Raw genomic sequence first — 18,434 nt, 5'->3', positions numbered from 1 at the left:
AGACTATGTTGTCTTATCTTATACATGATAGGCTTTTAAATGTTTGCTGAAATATTAATTTGATCTCCCTCTACTAGAACGAGAAAATCTTATTCATCTTTGGATCCACAGAGCCTAAAACATCAATGTCTATTGAATGAATGAATGAATGAATGAATGAGCAACTGAATGAACATATTCTTTCTGGGTACCCATTAGGATCAAAGAATTATTAGTACAAAATCTCAGGATTTGGCCCCTGCTAAAGGGATGCTCTTTCTGCACTTTCTGCAACACTCTTGCTCCTTCCACTGCCCCAAAGCTCCTGCTCCTGGTACCTAAATATTTCCTCTTTCTAGAGTTGGGTTAAGGAGAGAACAGAGATAATTACATTGTTCCCCAGGTCAGAAAATGGTGGGGTGGGCGAGAGCAGGGTGCGAAGCTGATGTTTATAAAGACTTTATATGCATTATCTCATTTGACTGTATAACAACCTTGTGAGCTTCATCGAATCTATGAGGACATAGAGAAACTCAAATAGGTCAAGGAACTTGTCCAAAGTTACATACACTGTATCTGTAAGTGGGAAAGGCTTGAACCAAGATCTCCCCCAAAACCTGAGTTCAATTTTGCCCACCTGTACCCTAAAGGGAAGCAAAGCTCCATGAGATTGGAGGGGGATGAAAGAGAATGTTGCTAGCCAAGCAGTAAAGGTGAGGTATCAATCAATCAGCAAGCATTTATTAAGTACCTACTATGTGCAAAGCACTATCTCAGATACTGGGGATTTTGTTGTTGTTGAATCATTTTTCAGTCATACCCGACACTTTTTGACCCTGTTTGGGGTTTTCTTGGTAAAGATACTAGAGTGGTTTGCCATTTCCTTCTCCAAGGTGCTGGAAATACAAATAACTGTATAATGAGGCTAGAAAGTTAGGTTGGGGCCAGGTTGTAAAGGGATTTGGAAGACAAACCAAAGATCCACTTGTGAGTTGGTCATCCAGCCAGAGTGTGTGTGTGTGTGTGTGTGTGTGTGTGTGTGTGTGTGTGTGTGTGTGTGTGTGTGTGTGTGTGTGTATGTGTGTGATCAGAAGCAGGACATCCTGATTTCAAATCTGGCCCTCTCTCTACTTCTCTAATAGTTGCTCTCATTCAGTAGCGATCAGATCTGTTCTTTAGATTTGTCCCATGAAACCAGATTTTTCTACTTCAGGGAGTTTACAAAGCTCTTTCAGACTGGTGAAGTCGGTAGAGAGGCAGCCTACTGTATTGGCTAGCATGCTAGACTTGAGTGAGGAAGACCTGAGCACCGATCCTTCCTCTGACACTTACTAGTTATGTGACCATGGGCAAGTCACCAAACCTATCTAAGCCTCAGTTTCCTCATCAGTAAAATAAAGACAAAAATAATAACTGTAGTACTTACCTCACAGAGTGGTAGTGAGATTCAAATGAATATATGTAATGTGCTCTGATATTTTTCAAGGTTGCTATTATAAGGTTTATTATTCTTATTCTGGAGATGAGAAAACTCTGAGCCTCTAGATATTACAATGGGGAGAACTCTAGGTTTAAGTCAGGAAGACCTGAGTTCCAATAATGCCATGTATGACCCTTAACAAGACACTTAATTCCTCCTAGCCTCCATAAAATGGGGAGAGGGGGGTTGGACTTCATAGCCTCTAAGATCCCTCCCAGCTCTAAATCTATGATTCTATGGGTCTCAGGAAGGGTATGTAACAAGCTCATAATCAAACAGCCATCATTTAAAACAGCATGTGGTGGAGCTATATATTTAAATGTCAGCTATTATTACCCCCCAGCCCAAACTGCCTCGTTTCCCTTAGTAACGTACCATGGATCAGTCATCCATGCATTTATTTAACATCTATGCATTTATTTAAATCTTTTTTAAGCCCATATTTTCAGTTTGTGCCACCTCTTGGTAGCACTGAGTAGGAGGAGATTGACTGGGCTGGATCACACTTGGGGGACTCAAGAGTGATCCTACATTACTCCTTGTCAGAAAAGGCTTGGTTTTTAGCACCAATATTTTCCTGGTGGTGCTATATGGCTATGAATACAGGAAAGCCATGATCTCAGAAACATCAAAGTGGCAGCTGACCCACAGGGCAACAGAAAATTGTATGGGCGTGGCTGAAGCATATTATCAACCATGACTACTGACCCTTGAAGAATGATGCGAAAAGCATCATTAAGGATCTTCAGGGCATTAGCAGGAAGAAAAGGAGATAGGCCTATCAAATAGTGGGAGTAGAGATAACATATGGGTAGCTCAAGTGGTTGACTGGTGCCCTGGAGACACTAAAAGAAGTAGAGGCAAGCTTCAAACAAGTTAGATGGTTCCTTGATGAAGAATTTATGCAAAGTCATCAGCAAGCATAGTACAGGATGAGCAGGGCAGGAAAGAAAGGCAAGGCAAGGCAAAGGCAAGGCAAAGGCAAGGCAAGGCAAGGCAAGGCAAGGCAAGGCAAGGCAAGGCAAGGCAAGGCAAGGCAAGGAAAGGAAAGGAAAGGAAAGGAAAGGAAAGGAAAGGAAAGGAAAGGAAAGGAAAGGAAAGGAAAGGAAAGTAAAGGAAAGGAAAGGAAAGGAAAGGAAAGGAAAGGATGAGGAAAGGAAAGGAAAGGATGAGGAAAGGAAAGGATGAGGAATAATGGGTGGTCCATGATCTGTATCAGTGGAGGGGCTGCACATTTGAAATCACAGCACATCAAAAACATAGCAAAGCACCACTGTCTAAGGTCACAAGTTCTATGAATTCCTTCCCCTGTGTGTGAAAGAGGATCTACCATCCCTGTGTTTATCTAAGTCCTCCGTGAGCCAATTTATGCGATCAGTGTGTGCTGCCTTTTGAGAAAGTAAGTTCCTTGAGTTTACCATCCACTGTGTCAAACAGATCAATTCAATTTAAGAAGTTGGGCTGTTTGCTCTCTCTCTTCCCCCTTCTTCCCTTTCTCTCCCCTCTATATGTCTCTCTCTCCCTCCATCCCTTCCTCCCTTCCTCTTTTCCCTTTTGTCTGTATCTCAGTCTCTCTCTCTCTCTCTCTCTCTCTCTCTCTCTCTCTCTCTCTCTCTCTCTCTCTCTCTCTCTCTGTCTCTTTCTGTCTCTGTTTCTCTCTTTCTTCCTCTCCCCCAACGTGTTATCCATTTCAAAGATTTGGGATTGGATGAACAAATTCACATTCACCTCAGATTATAGACTCTGATAACAGCTAGCATTTACATAGCATTTTTAAGTTTACAAAGTACTTTATATACATGATCTCATCTGGGCCTCACAACTATGAAGCAGGTGCTATCAGCATCCCCATTTTACAGATAAGGAAACAGAAGCTCCAAGATGTCAAGCAGCTTGTCAATGGTCCCACTAGTAAAGCGCTAAGAGCAAGATTTCAACCAAAGTCCCAGTGGTTTCTAGTCTAGCCCTCCTTCCACTATCCCATTTCACCTCTGATGAAATCTCCCTCCAATGTGAAAAAATGTCCAATTGCTACTGGCAGCCTGATGTCCTATTTCTCCTTAGGTGCTGAACACTCTCAGTGTCTCATTACTCCCATCTATTGACAGTGTCCTCTCTCCTTTGATCTCCCTTTTGCTACTAGGTCAGTGGTAAAGAACCTCATCAGAGTATCACAGGTTTAAAGCTGGAAAGGACCTTAGAGGTCCCCTAGTACCACCTCCTGATTTTATAGCTGAGCAACTGAGGCCCAGGGCAATTAAGAGAAATAAATGATGGTCACACTGAAAGACATGTAACTGAGACAGAATTAAAACTAAGGTGCTCAGATTCCAAATTTCTTTCCATGGTGCTATTATACCACTCAATTTCCTTAAAATTTCAAGCATTGTGGTACTATCAGCATTCAAACTCCCCTCCACTGACAGCCCAAACAAGCCCCCTTATTTCCTCCTAACCCCTCCTGGATCACAAGGATGAAGCACGCTATACCTACCTCCTGACAGAGGGGAAGGCCTCAGGGCACAGAGTGAGACATATTTTGGGCACATGGCCAACACAGGAATTTGTTTTACTTGACTATGCATGTTGGTTATAAGGGTTTTGTTTTTCTTTCTTTTTCTATGGTGAAGGAAAAGATAGGAGGGAGAGAAGATGGATTTCTGTTCATTAAAAAAAAAAGTAAATTTTAATTTTAAATATGTTTTTAAAAGAGAAGAGATGAGGAGCCCAATCTCTCCCGCAACCCTCCTACCATTTCCATGAGGGAAGAGAGAACTAGCCTCCCCTTGCCTCCACACAAACCCATGAATCTCTCACCCCAGTGAAAAGAGGAAGATTCCTCAGTTACTCATGCTTCTTCCTAAGGAACTTGTCACAGCAGGGTTAACTTGGGAACTTTGGGAGCTCTTTGCTACAATTTTCCCACCCTCAGCAGTGCTGGGCAGAGATCTTGCAAATCTCTCCGGCTATTGCCCTTCCAGTCCTTCTTTTTGGTCTCATGAACAGGGCCATCCTCATGAAGTAGAGGAAACCCATAAATGCCTGCTAGTGAGAACGTAGCCAGCAGGCTCTTCTTACTCAGACCCCAGTTCTTAACCCCCTGCTCACCCTTTCCTTCCCAATACCGCCTTGTCACTGCAGTTCCAGAGTCCTGCAGGGCATTTCCTCTTCTTCTCAAAATTACCTTGTATTTATTTTATATGCGTTTAGTGTGGCACAATGGTTAGAGTGCTGGGGCTGGAGTGAGGAAGACCTGAGTTCAAGTACATCCTCAGACACTTACTAGCTATGTGACAGGGGGCAACCTTGTTTGTGTCTGCCTCAGTTTCTTTATCTGTCAAGTGGGCTGGAGAAGAAAATGGCAAACCACTTCAATATCTTTGTACCCCACCAATAAGATCCATATCTTCACCATCCACCATACGTGATGTGCAGTATTAGCAAGAACACTGGATTGGCAGACAGAAAACCAGAGTTTAAAATCTGGCTTGACCACCTTGTGCTAATCACTGTTCCTCTCTGAGCCTCAAGTCTCTTAACCTCTGGTTGCCTCAGTTTCTTCAACTGTAAGATAGGTATAATAATAATAGGTATAATAATAATAATAATACCTCCCAGGGTGGTTGTGAGGATCAAATAAATATTCATGAAGCATTTAGGACAGTACCTGGCACATAATTGGCATTCAATAGATGCTTGTTTCCTTCCTTCCTACTCAAATCCAACCCATCTTCCATTGCCCATGTTCTCTAGGGGTTTTTTCCAGCCAGTGAAACTCACACTGACCTCTCCCTTCTCCAAATTCCAACTGCACCTACAGGTAGGACCACCTCATTTGGCACCTAATCATGTGTTTGTCTAGCAGGCAGAATCATAGACTCAGAACATCAGAGCAGGAGGGAACCTTAGAGATTTTCTGGTCACCTACCCTCTCATTATACAGCTGAGAAGTGATTCACCCAATTCAGTGGGACAGAGCTGGGACTAGGGCACTGAGCTGAGACCTCAAATCCCACTTCATCTTTCCCTTGAAAAATAATACACAGATCTTCAATATTGTACCAGCTTCCCCACTTTCTACAACTGCCTTTTGTATTTGTATCTGCATTGAGAGGCAGTTAGGTGGGGCCATAGTGCATAGAGCACTGGACTTGGAGTCAGGAAGACCTGAGTGCAAAATTAGCCTGATGATTACTAGCTGTGTGACCTTGAGCAAGTCCCTCAAGCTCTGTTTCCCTCAGTTTCCTCATCCATAAAATGGGGACAGTAAAAGCACCTACCTGGGTGACCTCCAGCAAGTCATTTAATCTTTGTTTGCCTCAGTTTCCTCATCTGTAAAATGGGGATAATAATAGCACCTACTTTCAAGGTTATTATGAAGATAAAATGAGATAATATTTGTAAAGTATCTAGCACATTGCCTGACTTACAGGAGGCACTATGTAAATGTTAGCTGTTATTATTAGCATAATATTCAGCCCCTAATAGGCACTTAACAAATGCTTTTTGACTAATTTTCAATCCAGTTGGTTGGGGTCTCCTTTCCATAAGCCTTTTCTGCCTAGCCCCAGCTGTTGATCCTCTGCTTCCATCTGAATTACTTTGTGTTATACTCATTTGTGCATATGCTAGACTTCCCTAGTAGACTTTAAGCTCATCGAGGGCAGGGGCTACTTCAGTCCTCCAGCTCCCTTGCATCTAACTCTGGGTCCATAGGGATTCTGTGGCTTTCTTACTGTGTTCCTCATACTCAACATTCTTTCATTTTCCTCAGGCTGTGCTGAGTCAACTAGGAGGTATAGAGGGGACAGAGTACTGAGTTTGGAGTCAGAAAGACCTGAGTTCAAATACAGCCTCAGATACCAGCTGGGAATCTCTGGGCAAGTCATTTAACTTCTGCCTGTTTCCTCAACTATAAAATGGGGGAAATAACAGCATCTACTTTGCAGAAGTTTGTGAGAATCAAACGGAATACTATTTGTAAAGTATTTAACACAGTGACTGGCATAAAGTAGGTGCTTCATAAATAACTTTCCTCTCCTTCTCAAAATTACCATGGATTTATTTTATATGCATTTAGCATATTCCTGGGCAGCCAGGTGGCACAATGAATAGAGTGCTAGGAGATCTGAGTTCAAATACATCCTCAGACACTTACTAGCTGGGTGACATGGGGACCCTGTTTGTCTTTGCCTCAGTTTCCTCATCTCTCAAATGAGCTGGAGAAGAAAATGATAAGCAACTCCAGCCTTTCTGTCAAGAAAATCCTAATGGGGTCATGAAGAGTCGAACACAACTGAAATGACTAAACAACAACAACAAATTATATTCCTATTTATGTGCATGTTGTCTTGACTAACAGAATATAAGCTTCTTGAGGGTAGGAATTGTTTCACTATTTTCTACGTATCTCCAGGACCTAACATAGTGTCCAGCACATTGTAACTGAACGCTAAATGACTGTTAATTGATAACTACTTTTTGAATTTAATTGAACTGACTTCAGGTCTCCTGACTCTCAATCCATACCCTATGACACCTGTCTCCTCACTAAACTAAGTTCTTGTATTCCCTTAACATCTGCCCTTTTACCCCTCTAAATCCTAGTTTGAAAGAGTTCCTTGTGAGTAACTGTAGGTAGATCCTCTCTACTAAGACAGGATGAAAAAAATCATTAGATTATAAGCTCCTTTGCCTCTTTTTGCATCCCAGCACTTAGTATACTGCCTGGAACAAAGAAGGCACTTAATAAATGTTTACTTGGGAATACTATTGTGCTATAAGAAATGATGAGCAGACGGACTTCAGAAAAACCTGGAAAGACTTCTATGAACTGATGCTGAGTGAAGTGAGCAGAACCAGGAGAACACTGTACACAGTAACAGCCACAGTGTGTGATGACTGATCTTGATAGACTTAGCTCATCTCAGCAATGCAAGGATCTAAGACAACTCCAAAAGACTCATGATGGAAAATGTCACCCACATACAGAGTCTGAATGCAGATCAAAGCAGACTTTATTATCTTTTTAGTTTTGTTTTGTTTTTTCTTTCTCATGGTTCCTCCCATTTGTTCTAATTCTTCTATACAACATGACTAATGTGAAAATATGTTTAATAAGAATGTCTATGTAGAGCCTATAATCACATTGCACACCATCTTGGGGAGGGGGAAAAGGAGGAAAGCAGGGAAAATTTAAGAAATAGAAATATTATAATATTCTATAATGGAAATATTATAGAATTATAGAAATGAATGTTGAAAACTAAAAATTAATTAATTTATTTATTGAAAATGTTTACTTGACTGAGTGATTGATTGAAAACTGTATATACCCTCTCTTCCCCCCACCCCCAGAGAAAGCCTTTTACGGTTTTATGGGAAGAAAAGGTCTCAGCATTTCATTCTCAACTTTGGAGACATCAATAGCTAATCCAGGTCATCATTTAGTCAACAAGCATTTATTAAAGATTTTCAATGTCCTAGGCATTAGGAATAGATACAAAGAAAAGCAAAAACACAGGCCCTGCCTTCAAAAAACTTGAATTCTACTGAGAGAGACAACATATAAAATAACTGCCTAGAAGCAAGATGTGTGCACGGTGGAAATGGAAGGTAATCTCAAACAGAAGTCATTAGCATTAAGGAGAGTGGGAAAAGACCACTTGCAGAAAATGGTATTTGTGCTGGCTCTTGAAGGATGTGGGGGAAAGTAGGAGAAGAGATCCAAAGAGAGACTCACACCCCAGTCCAATTCCCAATTCTCCATGATCCTGGTAAGTAAATTCTCATTGAAGAAGGTATGCAGCAGTCCTCCCAAGTGCTCAGTGTCCCAGAGCTATGCACACCAGCATGGGGAAGATCCTCCCCTGCAGCCTGAAGGCCCCCAGAGACTCCATCACTGAACCAATGGGTGAGTTAGAGGGAGGATTGAAACAGAACACAGAGGAGCCTTTCTTTGGGCTGGGGAAAGAAGTCAGGGCCCATCAGTATGGCCTCAAGTTCAAGTGTCCAACAGTTCCAGGCCACGACCCTGGTTCCAATGAGAAGTACAATCTCGTCATTGGCCCCCAAGACTTGGGCATCAGCATCCTTGTCCCCATGCCTCCTCCTCCCCAATTCTCCTATTCCTTAATAAAGCCATTGTTGATTCTGTGTTCCCTTAAGTGCCCTGCCTCCCCCTCCCTCTCCTGCCCTCCCTTTCCCCTTCACTCGTTGGCCTTCTCTTACCCATGAGGTTCTTAATATCTCCCTTGGTCATCTAGAAGAGAAATAACTCCCTGAGGCCTATGTGACCCAGAGCCTTTCTCTTAGACCCCGAGGCATCAAGTCTGACCAAACAGACCAAACAAAAAAAGGGACCCTCCCTTTCCTTCCTTCTCCTCACAAAGCCTTCCCTTACAGTTTCTAAGAAGAAACAGAGAAATTCTCTACCTTCTGTCTACATGGAAGCAATATGCTCAAATTACTGTCAATCACACTACATTCCCAAAGTCCACTGAAATCTTTTGAGCGCTTGCCTTTCCCAGGTCTCTCCTGTGACATCTAACTCCTTGAGCAGCCACTCTGACCAGTCTACACTGATCTTAGGGGACCAGGTCAGTTCAGTGTGTCCCTTCTATTAGATAGTTTGAATCATTGCTCTGCAGAATGGTTAACAGAAGGGCTGGGCTAAATAATAATAATGATAACTAATAATAATTAATATTAGCTACCATTTATATAGCACTTTCCAAATACTATCTCATTTTAGCTTCACAATAGCCCTGGGGGAGGTACATGCTATTATTATCCCCATTATACAGGTAAGAAAACTGAGGCAGAACAACCTTAAGCAACTTGCTCAGAATCACAAAGCTAATAATCTCTGAAGCAGGATTTGAACTCAGGACTCCAGGTCACTGTGGCTCCATCTGGCCCCTTAGATTACAGCTATGGTCCCTTCCAACTCAAACATTCCATGTTTTTCTGAAACACTCTTCTCCTTCTCTCAGGTACAATGTTAATTCCAGCATCCTCCTCCCTACCAGTTCCTTCTCCCTTGCCAGAGTTATTGGCTGGGACTCCAGGGGTCCATCTGTCACTCATACAGCCTCCACAAGACAGTAACTAGCATCCACTTGATTCACTTTATTCTATTACCATGAGATCCTTGAGTGGCAGAGTAGTAGAATACCAAGGACTTCCACTAAATCTGGGAATCAGGAGAACTTTGTTTTAGTCCCACTAAGCAACAAGACCTTGCGCAATTAATTTCCCTTCTCTGAGCCTCAGTTTCCTCCTCTGCAAGGAAGTGGGACTAAATGTCACATACACACACACACACACACACACACACACACACACATAAGGTCTAGTCCAGCTATACCAGTCTATGGTTTGAAACCTGGATGTTCAAAATTGTTATAAGGGCACTTGCGGAGCCCCTGCTACCCTGAAGCGAGGCCCAAATCCTCTGCTCCAGGACAGAGTGCCCCAGAAGTCAGCCTTAGGCCTGATACCTGAACTCCCTCAGAGCCACCTTTCCATAGAACATTTGCCTGCATTCCCATCTGTATTTGGGGGGGTGGGGGGGGGTGGAGAGATTGTTTGGCTTTTCCTACCCCAAAGAGTTACTGCCCCAAAAGGACTGCCAGGTATCCACCCCAGCTCTCAGAGGGTGTTGTAAGCAGGTCTTACGAAACTGCCCAAAGCAACAATGCATCTCTCTGTGAGGCCAGCAGGCTGAGCAGCCAAGAACAGCAGACTTGTGGGGCACTGAAGGGCAGCCAGCACCTTACCCAAGTACCTGGGGGGCTCCTACTCCCCCAGCTGTCCAAGGCCAAGTCCCCTTGAGGGTGCAAGTCCCAGCTGGTGCCCAGCCCTTAGGGGGTAAACATGGGCACCTCAGGAGCCTGAGCTGCCATCCTGAGCCCTTCAATGGAACCTTGGCCAAAATTCCTGATCAAGGTTGGCGGGACTGGACTTAGTAATAACAATGGTTATTTCTGTACCACTTCATGTTTTACAAATTTCTTTCCTCAAAACATCCCTGTGATTCAGTGCAAGTATTGTTATCTTCATTTTACAAAAGAGGAAAGTGAGATTCAGAGACATTGTGGGACTTCCCTATGGCTGCACAACCAGCCAGTGACAGAGCTGGAACTCAAACCCAGTTTGGCACCACCAGGTCTGCTCTTCCATTATACCAGAACAAGCCAGGTTTGGGGGGGTACTGCCATCACTTTGTACTCTTTCCCCAACTCACCAATCACTAGCTCTGCCCTGTCCTTCTTAAAGGCAGAAGAAGCAATATCTCAGCAGATGCAAGGAGGAGACCCATGACCAAAGAGACCTTGGAAAAGTCATTGTTTCCTCCTCTATAAGATAAAGTGAGTAGTCATAAGTAGTAGAAATCATGCCAAGGGCAAAGGAAGATGGAGATCGGGGTTGGTGAGTGGCATAGAGGAAAGCCAGTCCAATTAGAAGGCAAGGGGATAATGGAAAAGGAGCCACTCATCTCCCAAAATTCCCACTCACCGCCTCCCCGCTCATCAAGACAAACTGCGGTACCTCAGGAAGGAATTTCTCTCTTAACCTGTTATGTTGGCATTCGGAGGCAAAGTCCTTATTTCCCATGCTGGCTATGGTTCTAAGGGGATCATAATACTTGCATTTCCTACCTCACAGCTCACAAGGACTTGAAGGATCAAGGAGGTAAATGAAGATTTCCAAAACTGAAGCTCAAGCATGGGAGATGAGACAAGAAAGGGACCCTGGAACATCTATCCTGAGGCAGGCTTTCCCTCTGGCAGAGACAGAGCCTCAGTATATCTGTGCCACAAAAAGTCCGACGCCCAACTCAACCCCGCCTCAGGGCCCGTGGATGGCTAATATAAGGATTCCAGGTTAAGTCATGAAAATGTATCTTCTAACGCAGCCTACCATGACCTAACAAAGGCGCAAGGACTCGGTAGCAAGGATCCTAATGAAGATCAGTCTAACTTGGACGAGGAGGGTCAGTAAACCAGTGCAAGGATGGGGAGAAAAAGGAGGGGGCAGAGGTGTGAGGGAAGAGAAACCAGAGCGACAGGAGAGGGCCCGAGGGGATAGAGATAAGAAAGCTAAGTGAGCGAGAGAAGGAACAGGAGGGGAGCAAGATAAGCGGGAATTGATGTTGGGGGAAAAGGCTCTCAGGGAGATGCACCGGACCGAGGGCAGAAGAAAGAGAAGGAGCAAGAGGCAGAAAGGCAAGGGGCCAGAGGCCCAGAAGGGGGAAGCAGGGAGAGCGTAGGGGCTCGGGACAGGGCGCGCCCGCCTGTGTGCTGGGAAGGGGGGTAAGGAGGATGGAGTGGGCGAGGGGGGTCAGACCTGCCTCCCTGCTGCCCCGGGGCCATGGGCCGCAGGAGATTGGCTGCGGCTAATCGGCGGGGTACAGCCAGCGCTCCGAGGTGGGTGGCGCCAGGGTTACTCAATCGGCCCGCCCGGGAGCCGAACCTGCAGAAGACACACACTTAGCTCCTGCGCTGCGCTCAGCGCGCCCGAAGCAAAGCGGCCAGCCAGCGGACCGGGACCCGCCAGGCGACGGCTTGGGCGGCAGGGGGCTGGGGGAGCTGCCCGAGCCCTGGCCCGAGGCCGCAGAGAGAGAGGGAGAGATGCGGGGCGCGCGGACGATGCTCCGGCGGCTGCTGCTGGGGTTGGGGCTGGGGCTGGGGCTGCTGGTGGTGCCGGGCGCTCCGGCTGCCAGAGCCGAGGAGTATGATTACTACAGCTGGCAGGCGGAGCCCCTGCCCGGCGGAGGCGGGGGGCGCTTCTACTCCAAGCCCCCGCAGTGCCTGGACATCCCGGCTGACCTGGCACTCTGCCACACGGTGGGCTACAAGCGCATGCGGCTGCCCAACCTGCTGGAGCACGAGAGCCTGGCCGAGGTGAAGCAGCAGGCGAGCAGCTGGGTGCCGCTGCTGGCCAAGCGCTGCCACTCGGACACGCAGGTCTTCCTGTGCTCGCTCTTCGCCCCCGTCTGCCTGGACCGGCCCATCTACCCCTGCCGCTCGCTCTGCGAGGCGGTGCGCGACGGCTGCTCCCCGCTCATGGGCTCCTACGGCTTCCCCTGGCCCGAGATGCTGCACTGCCACAAGTTTCCTCTGGACAACGACCTGTGCATCACCGTGCAGTTCGGCCACGTGCAGGCCACAGTGCCGCCAGGTAGCAAGCGATCACTGGGGTGTCGGTGGAACGCAGGGCGCCAAGGCTTCCTAAATGTGTGCCCTCTCTTGCCTCCCCAGTTCAGTTCCCACTCCCCATGCTGGATGCACCCTCTGCCCCCAACCTCTCCAAAACTTCTCTTGCTCCTGCGCTGAACCACTTTCACTCCAGCTTTTTCCCAACACAAGTTCCAACTTCTCTCCTCACCTTGTCCCTTGGAATAACAAAGGAATGCGTCTGAGTGGCTTTTTGTCCCTGTCATCTCTCTCGCAGTCCACTCCCCAAGCCCAGGCACAGAAATAAAGGGGAAACTGAGGCAATGAAAAGTGAAGTCACCTGGCCAGCAAGGGAACTAGCGCCTTGGCCTGGGTTGGGATTCCACTGTCTTAGCTCTCACTCTGGGCCATGCTTCACAACCCTCCCCACAATCTTTTTCGTGGGACTTGTGAGTTCCAAGTGGCCCCAGTCCAATACTCTCTCTACCACCCACCACAGGTAGACTCTAAATCCTATCCAAGATTGACCTGATGGCATGCTAATCCACAAAATAAACTCGTGTCCCCCCCCCTCCCAAAAAAAAAAAAAACCCTCATTCTTTCACAAGAGCCCAAGGAGAAGTAAGACTTTGAGGCTGAGCTCCGGAGGGCCTTCTATAAAGGTCTAGTCTTAACCTGCCCTGAGGTCTTAGCCTTCTGGGTTGAGACAAAGAGAGTGAAGGAAGAGGGCTCTGGGATCAGTGGAAAGAAAGAGCGAAGAAGAGGAAGCCAGAAGCAACATCAGTGAGACACATTTTCCCAGCCTAAAACCGGAGTTCCCTCCTCTTCCCTCCTTGGAGACCAAATGCAAACAAGTCCCTCTGTTTAGGCTCCCCCTCTTCTAGTCCCCCTCACTTACCCTCCTTGGCCCATGAGGTGGGGGAGGGGGATCTAGCTGGAATCCAACACTGACCCAAAGAAGTGCCCTCCCCTACCCCTTCTTTACCTGTCAGTGAAGTCCTGTTCTCTAGGCTAACTGTGGAGTCCCTAGGTATGCCCCCAAGCGAAAGTCCGGTACACAATTCCAAAATAAACAGAAACACTCTAGAATGGGCATTCTGCTGATTGGACTTTTTTTCCCCAAAGGGTTGAGGGGGAAACTATTGAAAGGACCTGACCATTTCAGACTCTTCCTTAACGGGAAGCCCACTCTGATGCCTGACCTTATGCTTTCCAACAGTATCCCCTTAACTACTCCTTAACTCCCTCTAGCCAGATAAAAGAAACATTTTTACTGAGCATGACTAGGAGGGACCAAAGCGATTCTGTATCTGCTGTCCCACAGTGTTGGGGGAAATCAGGTTGCAGACCCTGAGACTATGCGACTAGAGAGCTCTAGCCTGTGAGAAGTGGGATCAGCTAGCATTGGCATGACTATGACTGCATGACTGCACTGTCTCACTTGGTGCCAGACTCTGTGAACCTGGATTTAAATCCTGCCTTTGATGATTACTACCTGTGTGACTTTAGGCAAGTTACATAACAGATTCCCCTGGGCCTCCACTCCCTCAGCTGTAAAATGGGAGGGTTGGATGAAGTGGTCTGTAAGATCCTTTCCAGGTTTAATCTGTGATTCTGTGACCTATAGACTAGCCGGTGGGGTTAGCCCAGTGAGGGAGCTGGGTCAATAACAGAGTAGGGAACCAGCAGGAGTAATCATCACTCTAAAATGGAGGGAAGCGGGAGAAGGGGCCCAGATTGTGCCCACAAATTGAGGCTACAGGGGGATAGTGTAGTTGGCAGTGCCTTGCTCACCATCTCTTCCTCACTTTCTCCCTTGGCTAGAGGAATCCAAAGTCAAGTTAAGTCGACAAGCATTTGTTAAATACCTATATGTGCCATGCACTGTACTATGCGTGAGGAATACAAGGAAAGACAAAACTGGCCCTTGCTCTCAAGGAACTCACAGTCTACTAAGGGAGAGAACAAGCAAGAACAAACCAGGCAAAGACAGGATAAACTGGAGATCTGCTCAGGGAAAAGGAACTCTCACTAAGGGGGATTGGTTATCTTTGTGCTGCATGCAGTTGTCAGCGCTCCTATGGCCCCATAGGCCCAGTGATCAGAGTGGACAGCCATGAGAAAGGGAGGTGGTGAGGATGGCCAAAGCCAAGAGCATCAGCTCTTCCTTCTCTCTGCAGTATCCAAGATCTGCGCCCAATGTGAAATGGAGCATAGTGCAGATGGCCTCATGGAACAGATGTGCTCCAGCGACTTTGGTGAGTATGGCTGCCCGGGAGATCTCCTCAGATTGAGCCCCCACCTGGCTCACAGCAAGCTCAGAGATTCATATACAAGGTATCATGTATGCGTCTCTCCGGGAGACGTATATCGCCCACTTACAAAGGTGGGCATAAAGCCTACTCTTAAATAGATCTGACATTTATTTCAAATTTTAGGGTTTTCAAAGTGCTTTGTATGCCCAGGATATCACTGGATCCCCACAAATTCCCAGAAGTAGAAACTATGGGCATAATACTTCCATTTTACAGATGAGCAAGCTGAGTGTTGCTTACAGAGGTGATTAGACATAGCTCCTATATGTGAGAGATAGGATTCAAATTCAGCTCTCTTCTGACACCACTTTCTTCTGCACTACAGAGCCTCTCAAAAGTAATGATTGCCAGCATTTATACTGGTTTAATGTCGGAAGTGCTTTTCATACATTGTCTCATTTGTTCTTAACAATTAACCCTATGAGTTCAGTATTATTATTGTGCCCATTTTACAGATGGAGAAACTGAGGCTCAAAGATCTCTATCCACAAGACAGATACATACATGCATACATACATACATATACATACACACACAAAAAATACATAATGGGTAATTACAAAGTAAGATTTCAAGGAAAGAAGAGAAAGTTAAGAACCAAGGAGATCAGTAAGCCCCCTCTTGTCAGAGAGGGTACTGAGCTGTGCTTTGCCCAAGGTTAAAGAGATCACTGAGATGTCCAGGTGATACTGTTAGTTTCTGAGGATGGGTTTGAACTTTGGTGTTCCTGACTGCAAGCCCAGAATCCAGTTATATATACTATGCTGCTTCTAAGAACCTGACCCATCAGAGGCTTCCCACTAGCTGTCTACAGATGAAATGGCTCATATGGGGAAACTGAGGCTTGGATCAAAAAGTGACTTGGTTAAGGTCATACAGTAAAACAATCCAGTTATCTGACCCCAGCAGGTCTGCCTCCTAGCACCTTTGTGCTCTCTGCTCACACACTCCTCTTCCCTGCCTAACAGATTTATATCTCGTTAGAGTTTCTTTGCACCAGGTTTCCTGAAAACCCAAGACTTTTCCTCAGTCTACACCTCCATAATCTAAAATACCCAGGACTTTGACTGCTCGGTACTAGTCCTCTGGAAACCCTAAGTTTACATATGCTTGCCACTAAATAACTCACCACACCTTCCCCAGAAGCAGTCAGCATCAGAGTTGGGTGGAAGTCAAAGACAGGGTAGTGATGGGCATCTTTAAAATAAACACCATACTTCAATAGGATGGCCGCTAGGTGGCACAGTGGGCAGAGCATTGGACTTGGAGTAAGGAAGATCCAAGTTCAAATTCTTCCTCAGACTCTTACTATTTGTGTGAACCTGGGCAAGTGACTTTAACCTCAGCTTTCCTATCTGTAACATGGCGACAGCAATAGTGCCTACCTCCCGGGGCTGTTGTGAGGATCAAATGAGATCACATTTCTAAAGTACTTTGCAAACTTTAAAATACTACATAAATTATTATATATTATACATAATTATCAGTGATTGGATGGATTTATTATTTCATCAATGCAATTTACTCTCTCCACCAGTGCAGACAGCAGCCCATGCACACTTCTCTTCCTGAATATTTCCTATCCTTCCACAAGTCCCCTTTTTTTAATGATGACCCCTGACACCTGTATGGTATTTTGCAAAGCTACAATCACTTTCACATCTATTATCTCATTTGATCCTCATGAGTACCCTGCAAGAGGGGGACAAGACCAATATGATATTTTCATTTTACAGATGAGGAAACAAAGTTCAAGGTGACTGGGTGATTTGTCCAAGGTCACAAAGCTGAGAGCAGACAGAGGACCCAGGTCCTCTGACCTTCAGTCTGGTGCTCTTTCCCATGCACAATACAGAGAACAGCATTTCAGAAGTGAAAGGGACTTTAGACACTTCCGGGACATAGATTTCCTCCCTCCCATGAGTCTTCCTGACCTCTTCCCTTGCATCTCTCCCACAGTGGTCAAAATGCGGATCAAAGAAATCAAAAGTGAAAATGGCGACCGGAAGCTCATTGGGGCCCAGAAGAAGAAGAAGCTACTCAAAACCGGACCCTTAAAACGCAAGGACACAAAGAAGCTGGTGCTGTACATGAAGAACGGGGCCAGCTGTCCCTGCCCCCAGCTGGACAACCTGACCGGGAACTTCCTTATCATGGGGCGAAAGGTAGAGGGGCAACTTCTGCTTACGGCTGTCTACCGCTGGGAGAAGAAGAACAAGGAAATGAAGTTTGCAGTCAAGTTCATGTTCTCCTACCCTTGCTCCCTCTACTATCCCTTCTTCTATGGGGCTGCCGAGCAGCACTAAAGGGCAGCCCTTCCTCCTCCCCCACCCAGCCCCACCTGGTCTCAGCTGGTGCTTTCTTCTCCCAGGCCTGTGGACTGGCTGCCTCTTCCACCACCCCCCAACCTGGACTTCCCTCCTGCTCCAACTGCCATGCCCAATGGAGCCTTTGAGTGGGAAGGAAGACAGTTTCCATGTGGGAGGAAATGGCAAGCAAATCGAGGCCCATCTGGCAACCTATTGCCATGGGCCCATAGGTGATATCCTGGCCTTAAGGGAAGGTATGGAGTCATGGGGTCATCCTCATTGGCCAAGATATACTATGATGCCCCTTGTTGGCACCAAAGGAGTTGGTCTATATCCCGATAACACTTTGTCTTCTCATGTTGAGAGAGTCCTCTAGGTCTCAGCAAGCAGGTGGTGGGAGGGAATGAGGAGAGGGCAGGTCAGTGAACAAACTGAGGAGGTTATTTCCAGAGGGAGGTAGGGTTGGATGGTCTGGAAGCAAAGACTGAAAGGTCTCATTTTGAAATGATAAGCTACCCTGAGTAGCATCAAATTTCTCTCTGCTCCTCTCCTCACTTCTTCCAAAAAGGAAAGGAAATTAGAAACACCAGGTAAATGCACTGTGGGGTCATCCTCCAAATTTCAACCTCCCTTCCTTCCCCTTATACTATTGACCTAATTTTCCCCCCATTTCCCTACCCTTCCATTTAGGCCTACATACCTACCATTGGCCTCGACTTTGAAGGGGAAGACCAGTCCCCAGCTCTATACAATTAGTACCGTTCATTCACCAACCTTAACATTTCTCATAAATTATTGCTGGTGCTGAGGTCATTGGGGCTAGAGAATTCATCATTTGTTTTTTGTAAGTTTCTAATTAAACCAGAGAAACCAACCAATGGAAGTGGACCAAAGAGTTTCTTTCCCTAACCAGTCAGAGAGATTGGGGTGGGAGGGACAAGTTGGAAGGAAAGAAGCCTTACTTCAGCTCCACCTATGAATTCAGAAATACATACACTTCATCCTTAGCAGATTAAGAACAATAATCTAATTGACATTTAAGGTTTGCAAATGCTTTCCCCATAAAAGCCCTCTGAGGTAGGCACTGGAAGTTATGGGATCTCCATTTTGTAGATGCTCAGAGGTATTAGATGGTCAAGTAGATAAGAGCACTGGACCTGGAATGAAGATG

General features: G+C 46.0%; 2 protein-coding genes across 2 annotated transcripts in view; one reads left to right on the top strand and one right to left on the bottom strand.

Annotated features, from left to right (window-relative positions):
- The window catches only part of ZFYVE27 (zinc finger FYVE-type containing 27), a 116,664-nt gene that overhangs the window by 71,283 nt on the left and 26,947 nt on the right, over positions 1–18,434 (bottom strand). The gene's annotated exons all lie outside the window — the stretch shown is intronic.
- On the top strand, positions 11,879–18,141 carry SFRP5 (secreted frizzled related protein 5). The gene is made up of 3 exons (XM_072626775.1): positions 11,879–12,643; positions 14,820–14,897; positions 16,914–18,141. Exons 1-3 carry the CDS (start codon positions 12,094–12,096, stop codon positions 17,258–17,260), a joined length of 975 nt encoding a protein of 324 aa, XP_072482876.1. The 5' UTR covers positions 11,879–12,093; the 3' UTR covers positions 17,261–18,141.

This window comes from Notamacropus eugenii, chromosome 1 (assembly GCF_028372415.1).
Source record: "Notamacropus eugenii isolate mMacEug1 chromosome 1, mMacEug1.pri_v2, whole genome shotgun sequence".
Lineage (NCBI taxonomy): Eukaryota > Metazoa > Chordata > Mammalia > Diprotodontia > Macropodidae > Notamacropus > Notamacropus eugenii.
The sequence above is the reverse complement of the archived record's forward strand: the minus strand, read 5'-3'. Positions and strand labels throughout refer to the sequence as shown.